The 17,047-nt window shown below is 46.2% G+C and overlaps 1 protein-coding gene across 4 annotated transcripts in view; it reads left to right on the forward strand.

The window, feature by feature from the left end:
* Window positions 1-1,158: 1,158 nt before the first annotated feature.
* Window positions 1,159-17,047, forward strand: part of RABL6 (RAB, member RAS oncogene family like 6) — a 54,653-nt gene continuing 38,764 nt past the window's right edge. For 2 of the 4 annotated variants that reach the window (XM_018074345.2, XM_018074348.2), the window contains exons 1-4: window positions 1,190-1,358; window positions 7,653-7,787; window positions 12,759-12,806; window positions 14,740-14,769. In XM_018074345.2, the coding sequence (XP_017929834.1) occupies window positions 1,229-1,358; window positions 7,653-7,787; window positions 12,759-12,806; window positions 14,740-14,769 (343 nt within the window). In that variant the 5' untranslated portion in view covers window positions 1,190-1,228. Of the gene's footprint in view, window positions 1,359-7,652; window positions 7,788-8,856; window positions 8,973-12,758; window positions 12,807-14,739; window positions 14,770-17,047 lie in introns of those variants that run through there. The other 2 variants (XM_018074351.2, XM_018074350.2) reach the window with 2 other exon arrangements.

Consider the following 17,047-nt stretch of genomic DNA (forward strand, 5'->3'; position numbering starts at 1 on the left):
GTGGCCAACTAGGGCACTGAGAGGCTCAGGGGGTCCTGCTGGAGGGGGTTCAGCCCCCCATTTCCCAGGGAATGGGGGTGAGCTGCCAGGAAGGAGGGAACAGGTTGTCTGCTCCTCCCTGAAGGTGAATGATTGCTGCTGGATCCGGCTCACAGTGGGACTGGGGAGACCCATTTGTAGCCGGGATAGGAGTCACAGGACAATCACTTGCAGCAGAAGATTATACAGTGTCAGAGAGGACCCTGAGGGGTCACAGGAGGGAATTGCAGGGTTATGAGGGTCACGGGGGAAAATGGGGCTGGCACAGGGGGGATGACAGGGGTTATGGGAGTCCCAGGTTGTATAGGGGTCCCAGGAAGGGATTAGAGGTGTTTTGGGGGTGGTCCCAGAATTCAGGTCTGGCCCCATGAGACGTTATGGGGGTGGGTCAGAGGGCAGCTATGGGGGTCCCAGGAGGGGGTTACAGGGGTTATGGGGATCCCAGGGGGTTACAGAGGTCCCAGGCGGGGACTAGAAATGTTTGCGGGGAGACCCAGGGATGCTGGCATGGCCCCAGGAGGGGTTATGGGGGTCACAGGTGGGGGCCTGTGAATCTGACAGGAGGGCACTGAGAGAGTTTTGGGGGGCTGTGGGGTCTCGGACGGGTTAGGCTACACTCAGCCTTTGCAGGTGACGGGGATTCCATGTCCCGCGGCGCCGCGCTCTCGCCGCCCTGTCTGTCTTTCCCCGCTCGTGCCGGCGTACTCCGTCGCCGCGCGCGCCGTTGGCCTGGCAACCCTGGCGATCAGGAAGAGCTCAAGATGGCGGCGTATCGTGGACGAATCCCACTTTCTGCGCCTCCCGCTCCCTGTGCTCTCGGCCCGCGGCCCGGCCCCGGCGTGGTGCTGAGTAGTCGCCTTACGGCCATCCGGTTCGACCACACTTGCGACACTTTACGCATCCAACTTCTCGACACTTCGGTACCAAAGGCACCTCGGTGGCTGTAGCGTTATGTTCGGCCCTTGATCCGCCGGTTCCTCCTGGTCACCCGGCTCACCTGCTCTCCCCCGTGTGGATCTGCCCGGTAGTGCTATCCCTGCCCCGCAGCACAGCCCCTACGCCGTTGCTTCGGGCTTCGCAGCCTCGTCGCCCCGCATGCCTCTGCTCTAGCGCCCAGAGCGCCCGGCGCCCCCCGGCCCTGAGCCCGCGCTCGGCCCGTCCCCGGCGGTGCCGGTGAGCGACCGCGAAGATGTTCTCGGCCCTGAAGAAGCTGGTGGGCTCGGACCAGGCTGCGGTCCGCGACAAGAACATCCCCGCGGGGCTGCAGTCCATGAACCAGGCGCTGCAGAGGAGGTTCGCCAAGGGAGTCCAGTATAACAGTGAGTCGTGCGCGGGGTCGCAGGGGCTCGGCCAGCCCGGGGGGGACACGGCCCCGGCCGGTGGCCGCTGGGACCCCGGAGGGGCTGGTGGTGCGTGTGCTTTTCGTGTGCCTGGTGGTGCTTTTACCCGCATTGGCCCAAAGGCAAGTGTAGAGTTAAGCATTGGAGCTCGTGGAAGCGTGGGAGGAGTGAGGGATGGGAAACTTTTATCTTTCGGTGCAGGACTCGGGCCCCGCGGTGCAGCAGCGTCCCTGAGTGCTGCCTGCCGGCTGTGGCACAGCACAAGAGGGCCTTGTACATCAGTTTGTGTCAGTTCAAGCATCAAGCGGGTAGCTCCCCTGAGGGCGTGGGTGACCTTCCTTGCAGCCCCGAATAATAGTGTTTATAATTAAGCTCTAGTTGTTATATGATAATGGTCTATTAAAAAGCTCAGCCCTGCCAGGCTCTAATGAAAGGTGAGCTGTGAATGCCTCTGTGTGCCCTTGGTACATCATTCATCCCGACTGTCTTCTTTGCAACTGATACATTTGCTCTTTTCTTAGGGAATACTTTCAAAATTCTTTTCCTCTCAGTGTTGAGGCTTAGGGCTGTGTTTTTCCCTTGGAGGCCAGTAAAGGTGATTTTTAATACAGTGTTTCAGGAGGGCACTGCAATTATGTGAAATCAATCCCAAAGTAACAGTCGTGAGACAGGGACAGCAGTTATGTCATCCCTGCTGAAAATGGAGTGGGTTCTAGGGAGCGCTGCAAGCACCAGCTCAGTTGTGTGGATTCAGGCAGGCAGGGAGGCAGATTGCAGAAGGCTGAGAGATTGGCAGGTGGGAAAAAGACTGATTTGTAAACTTGGCACTGTGGAGGCACACGTTTCAGGAATAGTGCTTATGTTGGATCTTAGTCTGGAACAGAATGTGATGTAGAAGTTAGCACTTTGGGTTTTGGGGTGTTTTTTGCTTTGTTTAATGTTATGGCTATTGACTGCTTTGGGACTGATGTGCTCTGCTTTACTGGGGAGAGCTTTTGGTGCCTTTATCTATAGCACATCTGCTTAATTTATAAAATTAGTGTCTTAGCAAGCAGTCCTGAATGTGAACAACAGCAGTGTGATTGTTGAGAGTGGATTTCCAGTGAAAGATGGGGGTGAGAGTGAAACTGCTGCCTTGGAATATGGCACTGCATCCTTGAACATATACCTGGTGATCTGCTGGTCACAGACCCTTGAGCTGTGCAGAGGCTTCATGTGGCCACAGCCACAGCCCAGAACACCTGCGTGCTGTACTGGCATCTGAATATCTGAGATCAGGTAGCTAATACCAGCTTGTGAATTATGTAAGAGAGAGGAGTTGACTCCTCAGACAGGGCAGGTTTGTGCTGCAGACAGAACAGCTCAGCTGTATCCTGCTGGCACAGCAGTGGACAGGACCAGCTCAGTTCTGTGGTGACTGACCCGTGGATGTGAACCTGCCTGCCATTTGTGCAAGGCCAAAAATGCCAACTGTAGCTTCACTGCTTTTTGTCTTGTTACTGAAAGCCTCAGGAAAGCTTTTTGGTTTGTGCTCTGTGTTACCAGGATTTGTGTTCTAGTTACTGCTTTACAGCTGGAATAAAACTGCAGCTTTCTGTCACTGCCTTAAGGCAAGCTTTCCAATCTCCATAGTAACTCTTCCCAGCATCACTGTTATATAATATTTATAGGAGATACAGGCTGGCTTACAAAAGGGCTTCCAAGTACCCTCCACAGCCTCGGCACTGGGTAGATGGGGAATGTTCCAGCATGGTGAGGTGGTCACAGCTGAAGATGGGCTGTGAAGGAATGTCATTACAAGGGCTGTTGCTCGGGAAGGGCAGAGCTGCAAATCCTGTGCATTGCCGATTCTCCTTTCTGGACAAATCCCTGACATTCAGTCGAGGAGTGCAGGACACGGTCTGGAGCCACCATTAGCACACACAGATCTTTACAGCTCCTTCAGTTCCCCTGGAGCTACCTAAACCTAAACCATAGGGTGCTGTGATGACTTATTTACAGAAACGTTTCCTTGCTGCATTAGATTACTACTGATCCTGGACTAAAGACTGTTTCCTTCCTAGAAATATATTTAATGTGCTGAGAATGCTTTGGGTTGTTTGCTGATAAAGCGGGCCAGGACCTGAGCCTTGTACCTGGCTCTGGGTGCTCGCCGAGGGGCTCAGAACAGCCCCCTGTTTGAGGGAATGCTGTTTGAGGTGTTTTAATGGCACTGACAGTTACAAACACTGGGTAGAATGTACCACTAAACTGAACCCAAATGATTTGTTTCGATGGTTGCTCTCCCACAGTCACATTTTCAAAACGAAGAGCATTGCAGGGTGGGAGGGTTTAGGTTTCTAATGAAGTGATGAGAGCAAAGGCCAGTACCAGCCCTTGGCAGCAGTCACGTCCTGTGCTTGGGACATCCTAATTCAAAAGGAAAGCATTTCCATATGGCATTCCAGCACACACACTCCTTGTTTGCTCTTTGTACCACCTGCACAGAGCTGCTCTGGTTTCTGTGCTGTGGCCCAGTCAACACCAAAGTTCCCTGAGCACTCAGAAGGCACAGAGCTGAAAATGATGGGTCTGTGCCATGTATGTAATGGCTGGGATGCTTATAGGGGATCATGGTTTCAAGGGTGGGGAAAATGGGGAACCAATCCTGGTAAGAGCTTTCTCTTGCTTTCCTGCTTGGGATAGCCTGGCCCTGGATCAGGTGTGCTGTGTTGCCACTCTGAGGGCTGTGCTGGCCCTGGGAGGAAGCACGGCCAGAGCGAGTGGGCTCGGTGGAGAGGGAAGGTGGATCTCGTTAGGGCAGTGGTGCTTGTTTGAACAAATTACAAGACCAATTACACAAGGAAGGACTAGCACAAGGGTACTCAAACTTGACTGTTTATGTAAGGCAGGGATGGGCAAACAAGGGTGAAATGAATGGCTCTGGCTGGTTATTCCCTGGGAGTTATCCACTGGTGATCAGGGAAGGTTCAAATCCATCCATCCTGTTCCCCAGAACACAGAACACCTCCTGCTCTGGGCTTTATATGCTGCATCCAGTGTGCACATCACTTGACAAACCCCACTGCTGTGTGTGCCTGAAGCACAGGCTGAACAGTCACCAGTACTGAAATACCAAAGGCAGTAGCTCAAGAATTCCCCCTAGTCCCTCTCCTTATTCCTTTTCTGCCTAAAATGTGCCTTCAAAGATAAAACTTAATTAATATTGCATATCTGTTTAGTAAGCATTATAGTCCTTACTTTTTTTGTGTTGCTTTAAAGTCATAGTTCCCAGACTCTGGTAAGTATTTTCATTCAGCACAATTCCCAAAAGAAGGGCTTCTCCTCTTCCTGCTGCTTCCCACTTTCTCTTGTTTTCGTCTATGGCCTAAAACAGGTGTTTGTGCAGCATGTGCCAGCCCTACTTTGCCTGCTGCTTCGCTTGTGCTTGTGCAGGGGGTCTGCAGAGCAGGTGGTGCTGCTTCTGGCAGCAGAAACAGCTCAAAGCATTTCAGTTGCAGTCCCTAAGACCTTAATGAGGACAAGGTTATGGATGTCTGCATGGGGTTATTAGTTTGGGGATCTTTGCTGCGGGGTCCTGGAGGAATATGGGCAGAGCTGGGAACTCCTGATTTCCAGTTCTAGTTGGTCTGAGACCTGGTCTCTGGGCCTGTATCTTCTCTGCTTTTGTTTCCCCCTCTGGAGAACGGAAATCCCTCTGGTTTTCCTGAGGCAGTAACAATATGAATAAAGTGATTTGTTTAGCTTTTTCCTTGCCACTTGATCTATTCGCCATCCCTACCCTTCTTCCCACGGATAATTTCCCTGCCTTTGCTGCAAACCTATGGCTGTTTGCAGTAAGTACTGATTTAACTTCAAATCAAAACAAGGCAGAAGTTGTTACTGTCCTGCAGGTGACAGCACTGACCTCACCTGTCATTATGCTCCTCTTCCCACATTCATCCACAGCCCAGGATGTACCTGCCTGGCTGTGTTAATTTTTGCCTTTATTATCTTCGTGCTGTGTTAGTAAGTAATTTTGTAAAAGAATAAACAGCTCTGAAAAAGAATAAACCTCTGTGTACAACAGCAGAAGCACAGTGGAACTTCAGCACGAGACAGAAGTCCTCTACAGACTCTGTATATGTTTTATCTTCAAGTTGACCTCTTCAGCTCTTTGAAATCACTGCAACAACTCCTGAGCTGCAGCAGAAGGCAGCCTTTGGTTGCAGATCTCCTTGCCCAAATGATGATGTACAACCTAATGCTAATCACCTTACTGCCATTAGATGTCTGTGAGTAGCCCATTTTCCAGAGAATCGTAGCTCCAATTCAAAACGCGAGCATAAAAATCCAGTTCAGGCCAGTTTATGTTTCCCAGTAACCCTGTGGTTGCCACTAAAAACAAGGATGGTATTTTAAAAAAAAGTTTCTACACTGTAACAGAAAACTTAGAAAACAATAAGTGGGGTTTTCAGAAAGAATCAGGTAACATTTGGGTCAGCTCTGGAAAGTTCGTGATATTAATTGCTACAGTTTTTGATATTTGGACACTTGATTTCTGTGGAAGAGTTTGAATGCGTTTCTGTCTAAACTGAAGCAACCAGCACAAGAGCCTCGTGACAGGAGGTTGTAGCCAGGGAGTTGGGCTCATCTACCAAGTGGCAGGAGAGGAAATGGCCTCAAATTGCATCAGGGAAGGTTTAGTTTGGGAAAATTTCTTCGCAAAAAGGGCTGTCCAGCCCTGGCACAGCTGCCAAGGGCAGTAGAGGAGTCAGCATCCCTGGAGGGATTTAAAAGCCATGTGGATATGGCACCTGGGGACATGGTTTAGTGGTGGCCTTGGCAGTGCTGGGGCAGTGTTGGACTAGCTGATCTTAAAGATCCTTTCCAACCTAAATGATTCTGTGATTCTGTTTTCTCAAGGAATGAGAAGTGTTTAAGGAGAAATGGAAATGGTAGAGGAGGTAATGGAGGGAGAAGCCTGGCAGAAAAGGCCAGCAAGGGAACAGGGTGTGGTAGAATGGAAGTGAGGGCCAGGGAGAGGTAGAGAAGGCAGAAAGATGGGAGGATGTTGCTAAAGGGTGATTTAGATCACTTAAAGAATCAGCAGCAGTGTATGAGCAAAAGTGGTCTGAATGTGGTGTTGTTCAAGTGTGACTTGACACCACTTTATGGCAAGGTTCACTCTGCTACTGAGCACATGCATGGAACACCCAGAGAAAAATGGAGTTAGAATTGAGCTGGAATGAGTTACGCAGAGACTGGAGATGCAGGAGGCTGAGGGAGACCCTCCTGTTGGGTCACAAGGTTCAGAGGGGACCCCCTTTCTAAACTCCTGATCAAGCTTACATGCATCTGGGTCCAGTCTTAGTCTCAGACTTGGACAGCGGTTTATGTCTAATGGAATTATCTATACAAAGTTTATAATAACTAATACTGAGTATCAATTTCATTAGTATTAACTCTGCATGCCATCAGTCCCTTACTGTTGGGGTGGAGGGGTCTCTCAGTCCCAGGTAAGGAACCTGAGACAGAAGTGCCCCAGCTGAAGGGGAGAGGCAGTCCAGCCACAGTTTAGACAGAGCTCTGCTTAGACTCCTCAAGAAATCTGTCACAGGTGAAAGGTGTCTGCCTCAAGGAGAAGCTTAAGAGGTGTCCCAGCTCCAGGGGACATAATGCAGCCACGCTGCTGGGCAGAGAGAGCTCAAGGAAGGCTCACATGGGCTGTCATATTGATGGGATAACGTGGGGGCTTGTAGTCTAATTGCATACAATGGGAAGGGTGTGTAGGAGACTTCTTGTACCCACAACTTCTTTGTTCCTTGATAAACAAGTCTTGGAAAAGCCACCTAGTATTCTTGTGTTAATCCATGATTGGTGTGGTGTTCCAGCCTCATGTGCACCAAAGCTGGCTGTGTCACTGCTCCTCTGGCTTTCCTGGAGGAGTTCTTGGTCCAGCTACGGCTCAGGCCTTTACCTCCTAAACCAAACTACTGCTGGTTTGGGTAAGGGATCACATGCATCTGTCACAGAGCAGAGGCTCAGCGGGCTGGATTTTGAAGATTCAGCCTTGCTGGTGGTTCTTTCTGCTGAGCAGCTGGTGTGAGTCACTGAATAAAGATTGATTTTAATGACTGGGGCTCATGTTTTCTAATGAACCCCATCATGCCTGTGTAATATGGGAGGACTAATTACATCTGAATAATGCTTGTAAAAAGTTAACATGCCTTTCAGAGTGTTCTTCAAGTTGTGTTTAATCAAGTTTATTTGTCTGCCTTTTCTTTTCCCCAGTGAAAATTGTCATCCGAGGGGACAGGAACACTGGGAAAACCACACTCTGGCACCGACTACAGGGAAAGAAATTTATTGAGGAATATATTCCGACTCAGGAGATCCAAGTCACCAGCATCCACTGGAATTATAAAAGTAAGATGGAATAGAGTGGAGGGACTGACAGTCATGCGACAGTGCCTTGGGGGAGGAAATTCCACTGCAGCCTCATTTGCTTCTTTCTTCTTGGGAGATAAAATGGTTTCTCATCACTTTTTATTTTAATTTATTATTCATAGTTTCTCAGTCATGTTTTTAATAACTTCGCAGAAACTGTATGTTTTAAGTGCTAAAGTGTCTGTGGAAGCCACAATTCAAGGGAAGCATTTAATAGGTGGTCTGAAGTATTTGAGATATTTGTGATATGCTTGACATGTTAAAGAAAATGAGTTATTATGTAAATCTGGCTTTGAGGCTTTGGGTGTTGCCTAGAAATGAATAGCAGGGAGAAAACTAGATTTCACTGATGAAAATATAAAGAGCATCTGGTAACTGGGGAAGGTGATGTTTCAAAAATTAATGTAGTACTGTTAGCTCTAGGCTGAGTTACTGAGGCACAGAAATACCAGTGCCTTTTTTAAGTGTTTGTTGGATTCTGGGTGATCAGATATGATTTTGTATTTTAATTTTCCCCATTATTCTAATAGTATAAAGTGGCTGCGAAAGCCCTGCCTCTTGCTTGAGGAGACACTGCAGGCATTGAAATTGCATAAGGCTGTGACTCAACAGTGCATCAAGTCCAGCTTTCAGGTTCCTGAAAAAGAATGCCACAGCCTTGTGGGATGAACTACTGATTCAGTATGAAATTGTAAGACCGAGTGTGCTGTACACAAACGGTCAGCAGTTGTTTGTCATTATCAGACATTGTCCATCTGCCTCAGTCAGACATTCTGTTGAATCAGATACTGTCCGTCTCCTCCCAGCTGGGAGAACATGCATTGGGGTGAGCACCAAAATGAGTGCTGGGTCTGATTCACCACTCAAATTTCTATTGTCAGGTGATACCACGATGCCCAAGTCTCATGATAATGCTCACAAAACTACAGGGTATGTTCACCAGCAGATCTGCTGTGGTCACACAGTGTTTCCCACCTGCAGCCAAACCTCTGGCATGGTGTATGCTGGCTGTGGCATCCTTCCCCTCACTCCTCTTCCTCTCTCTCAGGATATCAGCACATCAGTTACTGAGGAATGAACACAGAGCTTACAAGTTGTTTGGATGATGGAAACTATCTCCAAAATCAAACTTGAATGCTTCAGCCTAAACAGACTTAGATCATAGTAAGAAATTAAATTCCTCTTTCCTGGATATGCGAGTGTAAAGAATGCACTGAGTGTTAATTGTGGGTTTCTGCATTATCACGGGTTAAAGGTCAGAGTTGGGTTTCGTCTCTGATGGGTGTAGGTAACATAACAGTGCTGGTAGATACAACCTCAGAGTCTGGCATTTAATTCTAAGAGGCTTATTCTTGCCTAACTGTTTTTGTATCCATAGACAGGTACAAAACGCAAGTGTACATGCAAAATGGTGTTTGGAGAAAGATCCAGTCATCTCACCTGTGTCTGCATTTCTCTTCCTGAGCTGAGGCTCAGGCACTGGCTTTTTCAACATGGGTGCAATAATGGGATAGGAAACATCTACACCTGGGGTGGCTTTGCTGTGTACTGAGAACCACAGGTCTATCGGTTATTTCTGGTGCCCAGTTCTAACCTCGGTGTGCTGGGTTTCTGTAGAACTCCCTGGCCAGAGCTGACAGCAGTATGTACATATGCTGATGGACTTTCCTCAAGGCGAAGTGTTGCTGAGCTTGTCTAACTATCTGGAAGGCTGTACCTGAAATTGTGCCTTTCATTTGTGTTTCAGTTACAGTTGTAAAACACTGTACTATTGTCTTAGTAATAATTTCCAGCAGTATAGGAAATTCTCCACTGACCTTCTTAATACTTGTTTTAAAATGTAACCCCCATTTTAAAAGATGTTATAAGGTCTGTTTCCTGCTTTGAGAACTTTCCATCCAAGACAGGTGATGTGGGCCCTCAGAGTAGTTGGCTCAGATGTAATTCCTGCCCCGTTGGCCAAGTTAATCAGTAAAGGAAAAATAAAGTTTGTTTTTCCTGTGATCATGCTCTCAAGCTACCTTAAATAAACATTATGAAGTAGTTGGCAGCAAATATTTACAGATGTTAATGAAATTGCTGTCAAATATTGAAGGATTCTTACATTGCCTGGTCTTAGAAGAATGACATTTTAGATGTGGAATGTAGCACCTTCAGAAATTTTATACTTGAGGAATTAATAAAGGTAGCGGAATTTGAGTTATTTCTTCCTACGCAGAATGAACAAAGTTGCTTTTCTGTACCAGTTGTAATGGATATTTGTAATATTTTTGTCCAAGTAAGGAGTTACCATTCCTGACCCTAAGGAACACTTTTTTAGATTATGCTAGTCACCAATTTTATTCTCTGTTTGGCAGCCTCAGAAATGAAGTCTGAAATAAACATTGGCAAATAGTTTCGTTCAGATCTTTTGAATGCTTTATGGGTGGGAGTGAGGGATGGCAGAGCTGCCCTGTGCTGTAGGATTTGTGATCCAGAGCGAATGAAGTGAATCTTGTCATTGCAGGAGAGTAAAAATGCCTGAGGACCTGTGAGTTCATGGTGGTGAACCCACCCACAATCCGATGATTCTTATTTTTGAATGAGTGTTCTTGCAATTGGAGTCTTCTCACAGCTCTCCACCGTTTTCTGGGAAAGCAGTGTTCAGTGTGCTATGGAGTACCTGGCCAAATAGCAGCTGAGAACAGATCTTTCCAGTGGTTTGATCGTGGTTTGTGCTAATCCAAGTTAGGGAGCTGAAAGGATGAACTGGCTCTGTTTTTGCTGCGACATCCCTTCCAGAGCCAGTTCAGGTGAGATGCTGCTGGGCATGAATCACACACCAAAGCCAACACAGCAGCACTAAAGCAATTATCCTCTTTCATGATCAGGATCATCAGGAGTGACACTAGTGATGAAAAAACTTCCTGGCTGTGAGCTAGCAGGAACATGTGGAAATACAGTTTTGGTTTTCTTGGATCTCATGCAGAATCTCATTTTCTTTGAGAAATTTCAACCTTTCCCTCAGACAAAAGGGGTGTCGAGCAGGTCTGTGGGGGTCAAGAGGTTCAGCTTCCCAGCTGCCTGCTCAGCAGGGTGTCAGTACTGCAGAAATCACTCAGCAGGTCAACAAATCATAACTGAGGGTGTGTTTGGCTCCTGATAAGGAGGTGGAGAGCTCTGGAGCTTGGGAGCAAAGTCCCAGTGCCAAGCACTGGGTCACCTCATGGGAGAACACTGCCTGTCACCACAGGGGTTCACTTCTCTGAACTGGGGTTCCAACTTCTCCCCAGGAGCCCCTTGTTAGTGCTGATGTACAGCTTCACGTGGCACTGCTGGAAAGAACAAGTAGCTTTCTGGGCTCCTCCCGAGCCCCTGCAAAATCTGGCATCTGGAAAAGGCAAACATCTCCTACCCTTTTACAGCAAGTCTTGATTGTAGAAAGGCACCAGGATTGCCTTATCACCTGCAGGGCAGGAATTTGGGGCAGACCTCCACTAGCTGATCTGTGTCCCAGCACCCGCAGGGGCACGGCACACCCTGAGCAGTCCAGGGCACAGGGAGAGCTCCTTTCAGTGCCAGTGCCACTGAGTGAGGAGCTGGCTCAGTTGGGTGCCAGGGGAATGACTAATATGTTGGACTTGAGCTGCACATGGCTTGATGGTATGTAGGAATGTTCAGGGACAGAATTAATTTGGGGAGTGTAGTGGTTTGAGCAGAAGTGTTCAGACTGCAGGCTGCTGTACACCCATGTGCTTTCAGTCCTGCGAGGCACCGGCTTGGCTGACCTGGGGGGAGTCTCCTGTGTGTCCAGTGCCCACTGCCAGCTGGCACAGGGGGAGATAAGTGAAAGTTACTGTGAGGAAAACAGAGGCCGATTTTGCATCATGCATAAATGTAAAAAACGATCTTTCTCCAGAAGTAGAGGATCAAAATTTTCCTTTATTCGTAATCTGTCTTTACAATATTTTGAAGCATTTAAGTTAAACCAACAGTGAATTCTGAAGAGAAAATTTTTCCTGGTTGACAGTGACACTTAGCTAAACTCTCATGCCATCCTGTGAGATTATTTTCTACTCTGAGACATTATCCTCCTATTCCATTGCTTTATGTTCAGAGCTGCTCCAGCTACAAGCTTTTGCTTTGAAGCCTATAACATTTCCAAAAAGCAGCTGTTTCTTGGAACAACTTTCTGAAGATCAGACTCCTTGGATTCTGTGGAAACATTGAATCAGATCTGCCTGTCCCTCATGCCACCCAAAAGTGAAACTGCTGTCTGTGCTATCAGTGCCAGTCACTGGAGTTAGAATTTTGCGTCTTGCTTAAGATTTTAGCAACTCAAATATACAGTTATGTTACTGCTTGTAATTTATTGATGCTGCAGCTTGTAAGAGGCAAAAGTGCCAGTGAGACCTTATTTTTCACGAAATGCGCCTAGAAATGTGCAGAGAAAATATGTTTCTGGTAGCTGCAGGGGTGTCTGCACTGGCTGTCACGTTTACTTGGAAATGCCACTAGTAAGGTTGATCTTCCCTAAATGTGTGTATTCCTTCTTCCAGTTGTACGTCTTGCTTATAGACCAGACTTTATCCTCAGAATTAAATTTTCATCATTTTTGAAGGGCTATGGAAAGCTCTGTGTGTTATGGAAAGAATCTACACAAAATACTTACAACACGCTTCAAATCTGACATGAACCATCAAGGAAATCCAGCCATCACTTATGTGACTAAGAATTTTTAGGAAGTTCTTTAGATGGCATGGTTTTGGTTGACAGCTCGGACCTTCAGCAGTGCACCACCTTCTTGTTCTGGTTGGGTTTTCTTCTCACACAGGATTTGCTTTTCTTTTGGCATTGTTGTGCTACTTTCACCATGTTGGCTTTGGGTTGGGCTCTCTCTGGTGAGCACTGAGTGATGGACATATCACTGAAACCTTCTTTTAATCTTTTGTTTTCTGATTGTGCTTCCAGCCACTGATGATATTGTGAAAGTTGAAGTATGGGATGTAGTTGACAAAGGTAAGATTTATAACTTCTTTTCTAATGGAGATCTATTGTTCTTTCTCAATTTTGATTAAAAACTTACATAGAATATAGAAATACCTACTTATTCTACTTTGAAAAAACATCTCTACTTACTTTTTTCAAGTGCACAGATATTACTTCCTGAAAAAAATATGGAAAGGAGATGTGAGTGTCCTATGCTGAGAGCCCATTATCTAGAATCTGAACTGATCTGGAATCTACTGATCAAACCCAGAAGCAGTTCAGAAGCGGTTGTTCCATGTGCCCATGACAGATGAAGTAGCCTGGTGCTCAGTGTATTCAGATTCTCTGAGCTTTAGAATAAACTTTACTTTCTTCCCTTTATAGTTTGCTGTATGTTTAGACAGGTTCCAAGTTCTTTTCTCTGGTTCTGAAAGTTCTTGTTCAGCTGTTTTGTGAAGGCATGCTATTGTTAAGTGGATGAAACAGTATCTGCAGTGGGTAGTGCTTGCAGGGGGAAAGGATGAAAGAGAAGCCAATTACTTAAATTTACTTACGACAGAAAATGCAATATGTGCATTCTCAAAAGCTTTTCTAAACACCTAGCCAAGGAAAGCATTATGATGTATAAATACATTTTTCATTAGTTTTCAATTTTTGTCAGAGTGTAAACTTCTATTTTATAAAAAGTAAAGCCAAACCCCAAAACATCTGTGAAGATGCAGGCTGGATGCAGTGCAAACTGGGATAGGCAGTATGATCTCTTCCTGGGAGGGGTTGGGGTTCAAATGTAAATCTCAGCAACCCATTCTGTAGCCCCAAATGCAGATCTTGTTTGGCTTTTAAGAGGCATTTGGTATCAGTCAGGCTCCTGGTTTAGTGTGAGTATGGTCAGGAAAGCAGCTGTACAGGTGAGCAGCTGTTGCTCTGTGGGTTATGCTCCTTGTTTGGTGTCTCTCTCTGTCAAATCTGTTGACCACAGTCATCAAAACTTAAACTTTGATGGTTTGTCTGGTGCTGCCTTTCCTGCAGCCTTGGCTGGAATCCATACTGTTGTCTGAACGGCATCTGAGGGGCACCACCTCTGCCCCACCACCTGTGCAGCTTACACTGAGTACACCTAAAACTGAGACAATAAATACAATAGGGAGTGGGAAAGAGAGAAATTAGCTGAATTGTATTCAAAATAGTAAAACCAGAAAAGTAATTAGAGGTGGTGGCTCTGGTTCAGATGCATAATGGAGCCTTCAGGGTAAACTTGAGCCAGGAACTTTAAATGAAAATCCTGTGTACTTTATCTTTTTATTGGTTTAAGCCCCAGTTTTCACAGTATAGACAAAACCTTGCTTTGGCCAGAGTTACTGCTGAAGTCAGTCTGATTACAGTTTGGCTTTTGGATCATGGGATGACAAGTGAGAAGCTGGAATCTGAGCAAAACATCTGTGTTCCTGCTGCCTTGCAGCTTTGGTATGAATAGATAGATAGTTAATTTGGGAATAATGTGGTTCCAGCATTTATTTCTGTGAATAGCTTCTCTGAGCAGAGTCATCTTCTCAACTAGAGACTTGTAATTTTTCTGGCAAAGCAGACGGGATGTGATACATGCAGATGTTGATAACAGCTCTTCTGCCCCTGCTTTTATTTCTGACAGTGAAGCCTGTGTTAGAAATTTCAAGGGACTCTCTCTCTTCCCTCCACTTTGTAGCCTTTTAAAATAAAACTCATTCTGTTAAGATCCCTGCTTATGGACCACAGATATGTATTTTTTGCAATCAGTTGTGCTCAGTGAGTGCAGTGTAAAAAGATGTTAACAAAATCAAATCCTTTCCTATTACCATAGCATGGTGGATTCCTGATAAGTGCAACTTTAGGAAAATGTTCATATTAACCATTAAGAACCTGCTCATATCTAACTTTCATATTAATGTTATCTCATGACATTTTTATTTTCCTTCTGTATGCTTAGGACAAAAAATCCTCCTGCGCGATGCTTTGGGTGAGAGCCACACTACACTGCAGACTTCCAGTAGTAAAGTATCCAGTGCTGCTGTAGCGTAGTGCTGACAAGACCAAATCCTCCTTTTGTTTCCTTGCCTACCAGATCCTGGCTAATGTGCATATTTAGACTTGGGCAGAATGCTGCATTTATCAGGCTGGATTTGAAACTGTCAAAAAATGCATGTTCTGAACATGCATTTCAACATGACGTTGTTTTCCAGGCTAAATTCTTTCACCAGTGTTTCCCCATTTCCTTGTTGGAGGAAATTAGGAGACTTCTATTTAAATGAAGATGTTTGAAGCTGCGTTGGAAGCCCTGAAATGGGTTATTATGGCTTGACCATCTAACAGGTGTATCCATGAACTGCAGTTTTCAACTTCAGTTGAGTAAAGCAGCTTTGAGCTTTCCTTTGCTGTGCAGTGCTGCCATGGTGCTTGTCACAGGGGACTGGGGGGAATAGCAGAAGGGAATTGGACCCCAAATTTCAGGGAATTGCACCCTGAAAACTTAATGTATATTTCTGAAGTTAACAGTGATTTTCCTCTATGATGCTTCTCCTGGTGCTCCCCAGTAGTGTGTTCCCTGTCCTTGCTGGTTCAGCAGGGTGGGTTTTACCTCCAGAATCTTTTAGGATGCAGGAGGCAGCTCTGCTGGCCCTGCCTGGACGGTGACTTAGCTTGGTGTTGTTTATTTAGCATCCAGAGTTAATTGAGAAGTGTGGGGAGGTTTGTTGTGAAAACTTAAAAGCTATGAGGTTGGTTAGTGTGGTGAAGCAGAGGGGAATGGCAGCTGCCAGACTGTGCTGCTCCTCTTTGCTTGTTCTTGACTCTTTGGGATTCTTTTTTAAGATGTTCAGACTCACTGGAGTCCCTACTGCATTCTCTGTGGGCCTGCTCAGGGAGCTGGACTCGTGTCTGGAAGGATGCTATTTGTTAAATCTTACCAAGTTGAGCTTGCCCCCAGCTATGGATTGTATTGAATTTTGTGCAGCATGTGTAGTAAATATCATCTCCTTTGCTGCCTTTGGAACTGATAGAACACAAGAAAGATCTCTCTCAGCAAAAGTCACACTACTGACTCATCTTTCTGGCTTTGCAGCAAGTTGTGTAACTACTGCAGGTCATAAGCTGTAACGGATCCTGAATGCGGAGAAACTGCTTGAATGCAGGTGATTCAGGAACAGTTGTGAATTCCTGTCTTGTAATTTCTGCCAGTTTGGTTCCCACATCTTTTCCCATACGCGCCTGAAGGGATCAGATCATAGTTTTTTCTATTGCCCACAAAATAGCATGAACTGTTTCCCTTGTATTGGAGATTCCTTTCCTTCTTGCTGCCCTTTCACCCCTGTCCCTCTCAGAGTTGTGCTGCAAGAAGAAGGAAAGATCATAATTCATATTTTTGTTATTTTCAGACATCCCAAGTTAGATAACACAGGGGATGCAAATATTCCAGATGTGTATTTTTGACTGGTGAAGGGAAGCAGCTCCCTTGCACTGTGGACAGCATTTGTTGGCAAGCTATACTGAATCCTTGCTATCCTGCACCAAAACTGATGGTACACAGAGATGCAGAGACTCGGGTGCTGATCACAACCCGAGTCTTCTGGTGTCCAGTAAGAACTGTTCAGTAGATTTTGGAGCTCTGCTGCCACAGGTGTTTGGTGTCAGTGTTGCTCCTATGCTTGTGAATAAGGAGCAGCCATCATTTCAGGGAGAGAACCTGAGCCATCACAGCACAAAGAGCCTTGTTTTCTGATTGAGGCTCCTACATTACCCATCAGTGCAACCTCAAACACACAACTCTCACCATGCACTTGCCTTTACAGGCTGAATTGCATCTTTTCACTGCATACATTTTGCCTCTATCTGGCTCATCCCGCAGTTTTGGTTCCAAAAATAGATCCTGTGCATGAATCTGTACACACATGCGCTTTCCAGCTCTGTGACTCCTTTGAGGTGACCTCCTTTGCGGCACTGATGTGCCGTGTGCGAGAAGATTACTCATTTCTCTGGACCCACACAGAAAACCATGAGCAGGGAGAGGCGTGCAGGTCATATATTCCATCTCAAAGCGTTGAGTGTAAGTGTGCCTGGGTTAGGCAGGCACCTTGATTGGTCAGGATGGGAGGAATGGTGGATAGTATTTGTGGTTGCTTGAGCTTCTCTTGACTTAGAAATTTAGGTCACGCAAAGCATCATTTAGCAGTGACTGCAGAAATAGCAATGCTTTGATATTTAGAGAAACCACACAAATGCCACTGACTTGAAATGAATTG

Source organism: Manacus vitellinus, unplaced genomic scaffold, assembly GCF_001715985.3.
Source record: "Manacus vitellinus isolate BGI_N305 unplaced genomic scaffold, ASM171598v3 scaffold_27_pilon, whole genome shotgun sequence".
Classification (NCBI taxonomy): domain Eukaryota; kingdom Metazoa; phylum Chordata; class Aves; order Passeriformes; family Pipridae; genus Manacus; species Manacus vitellinus.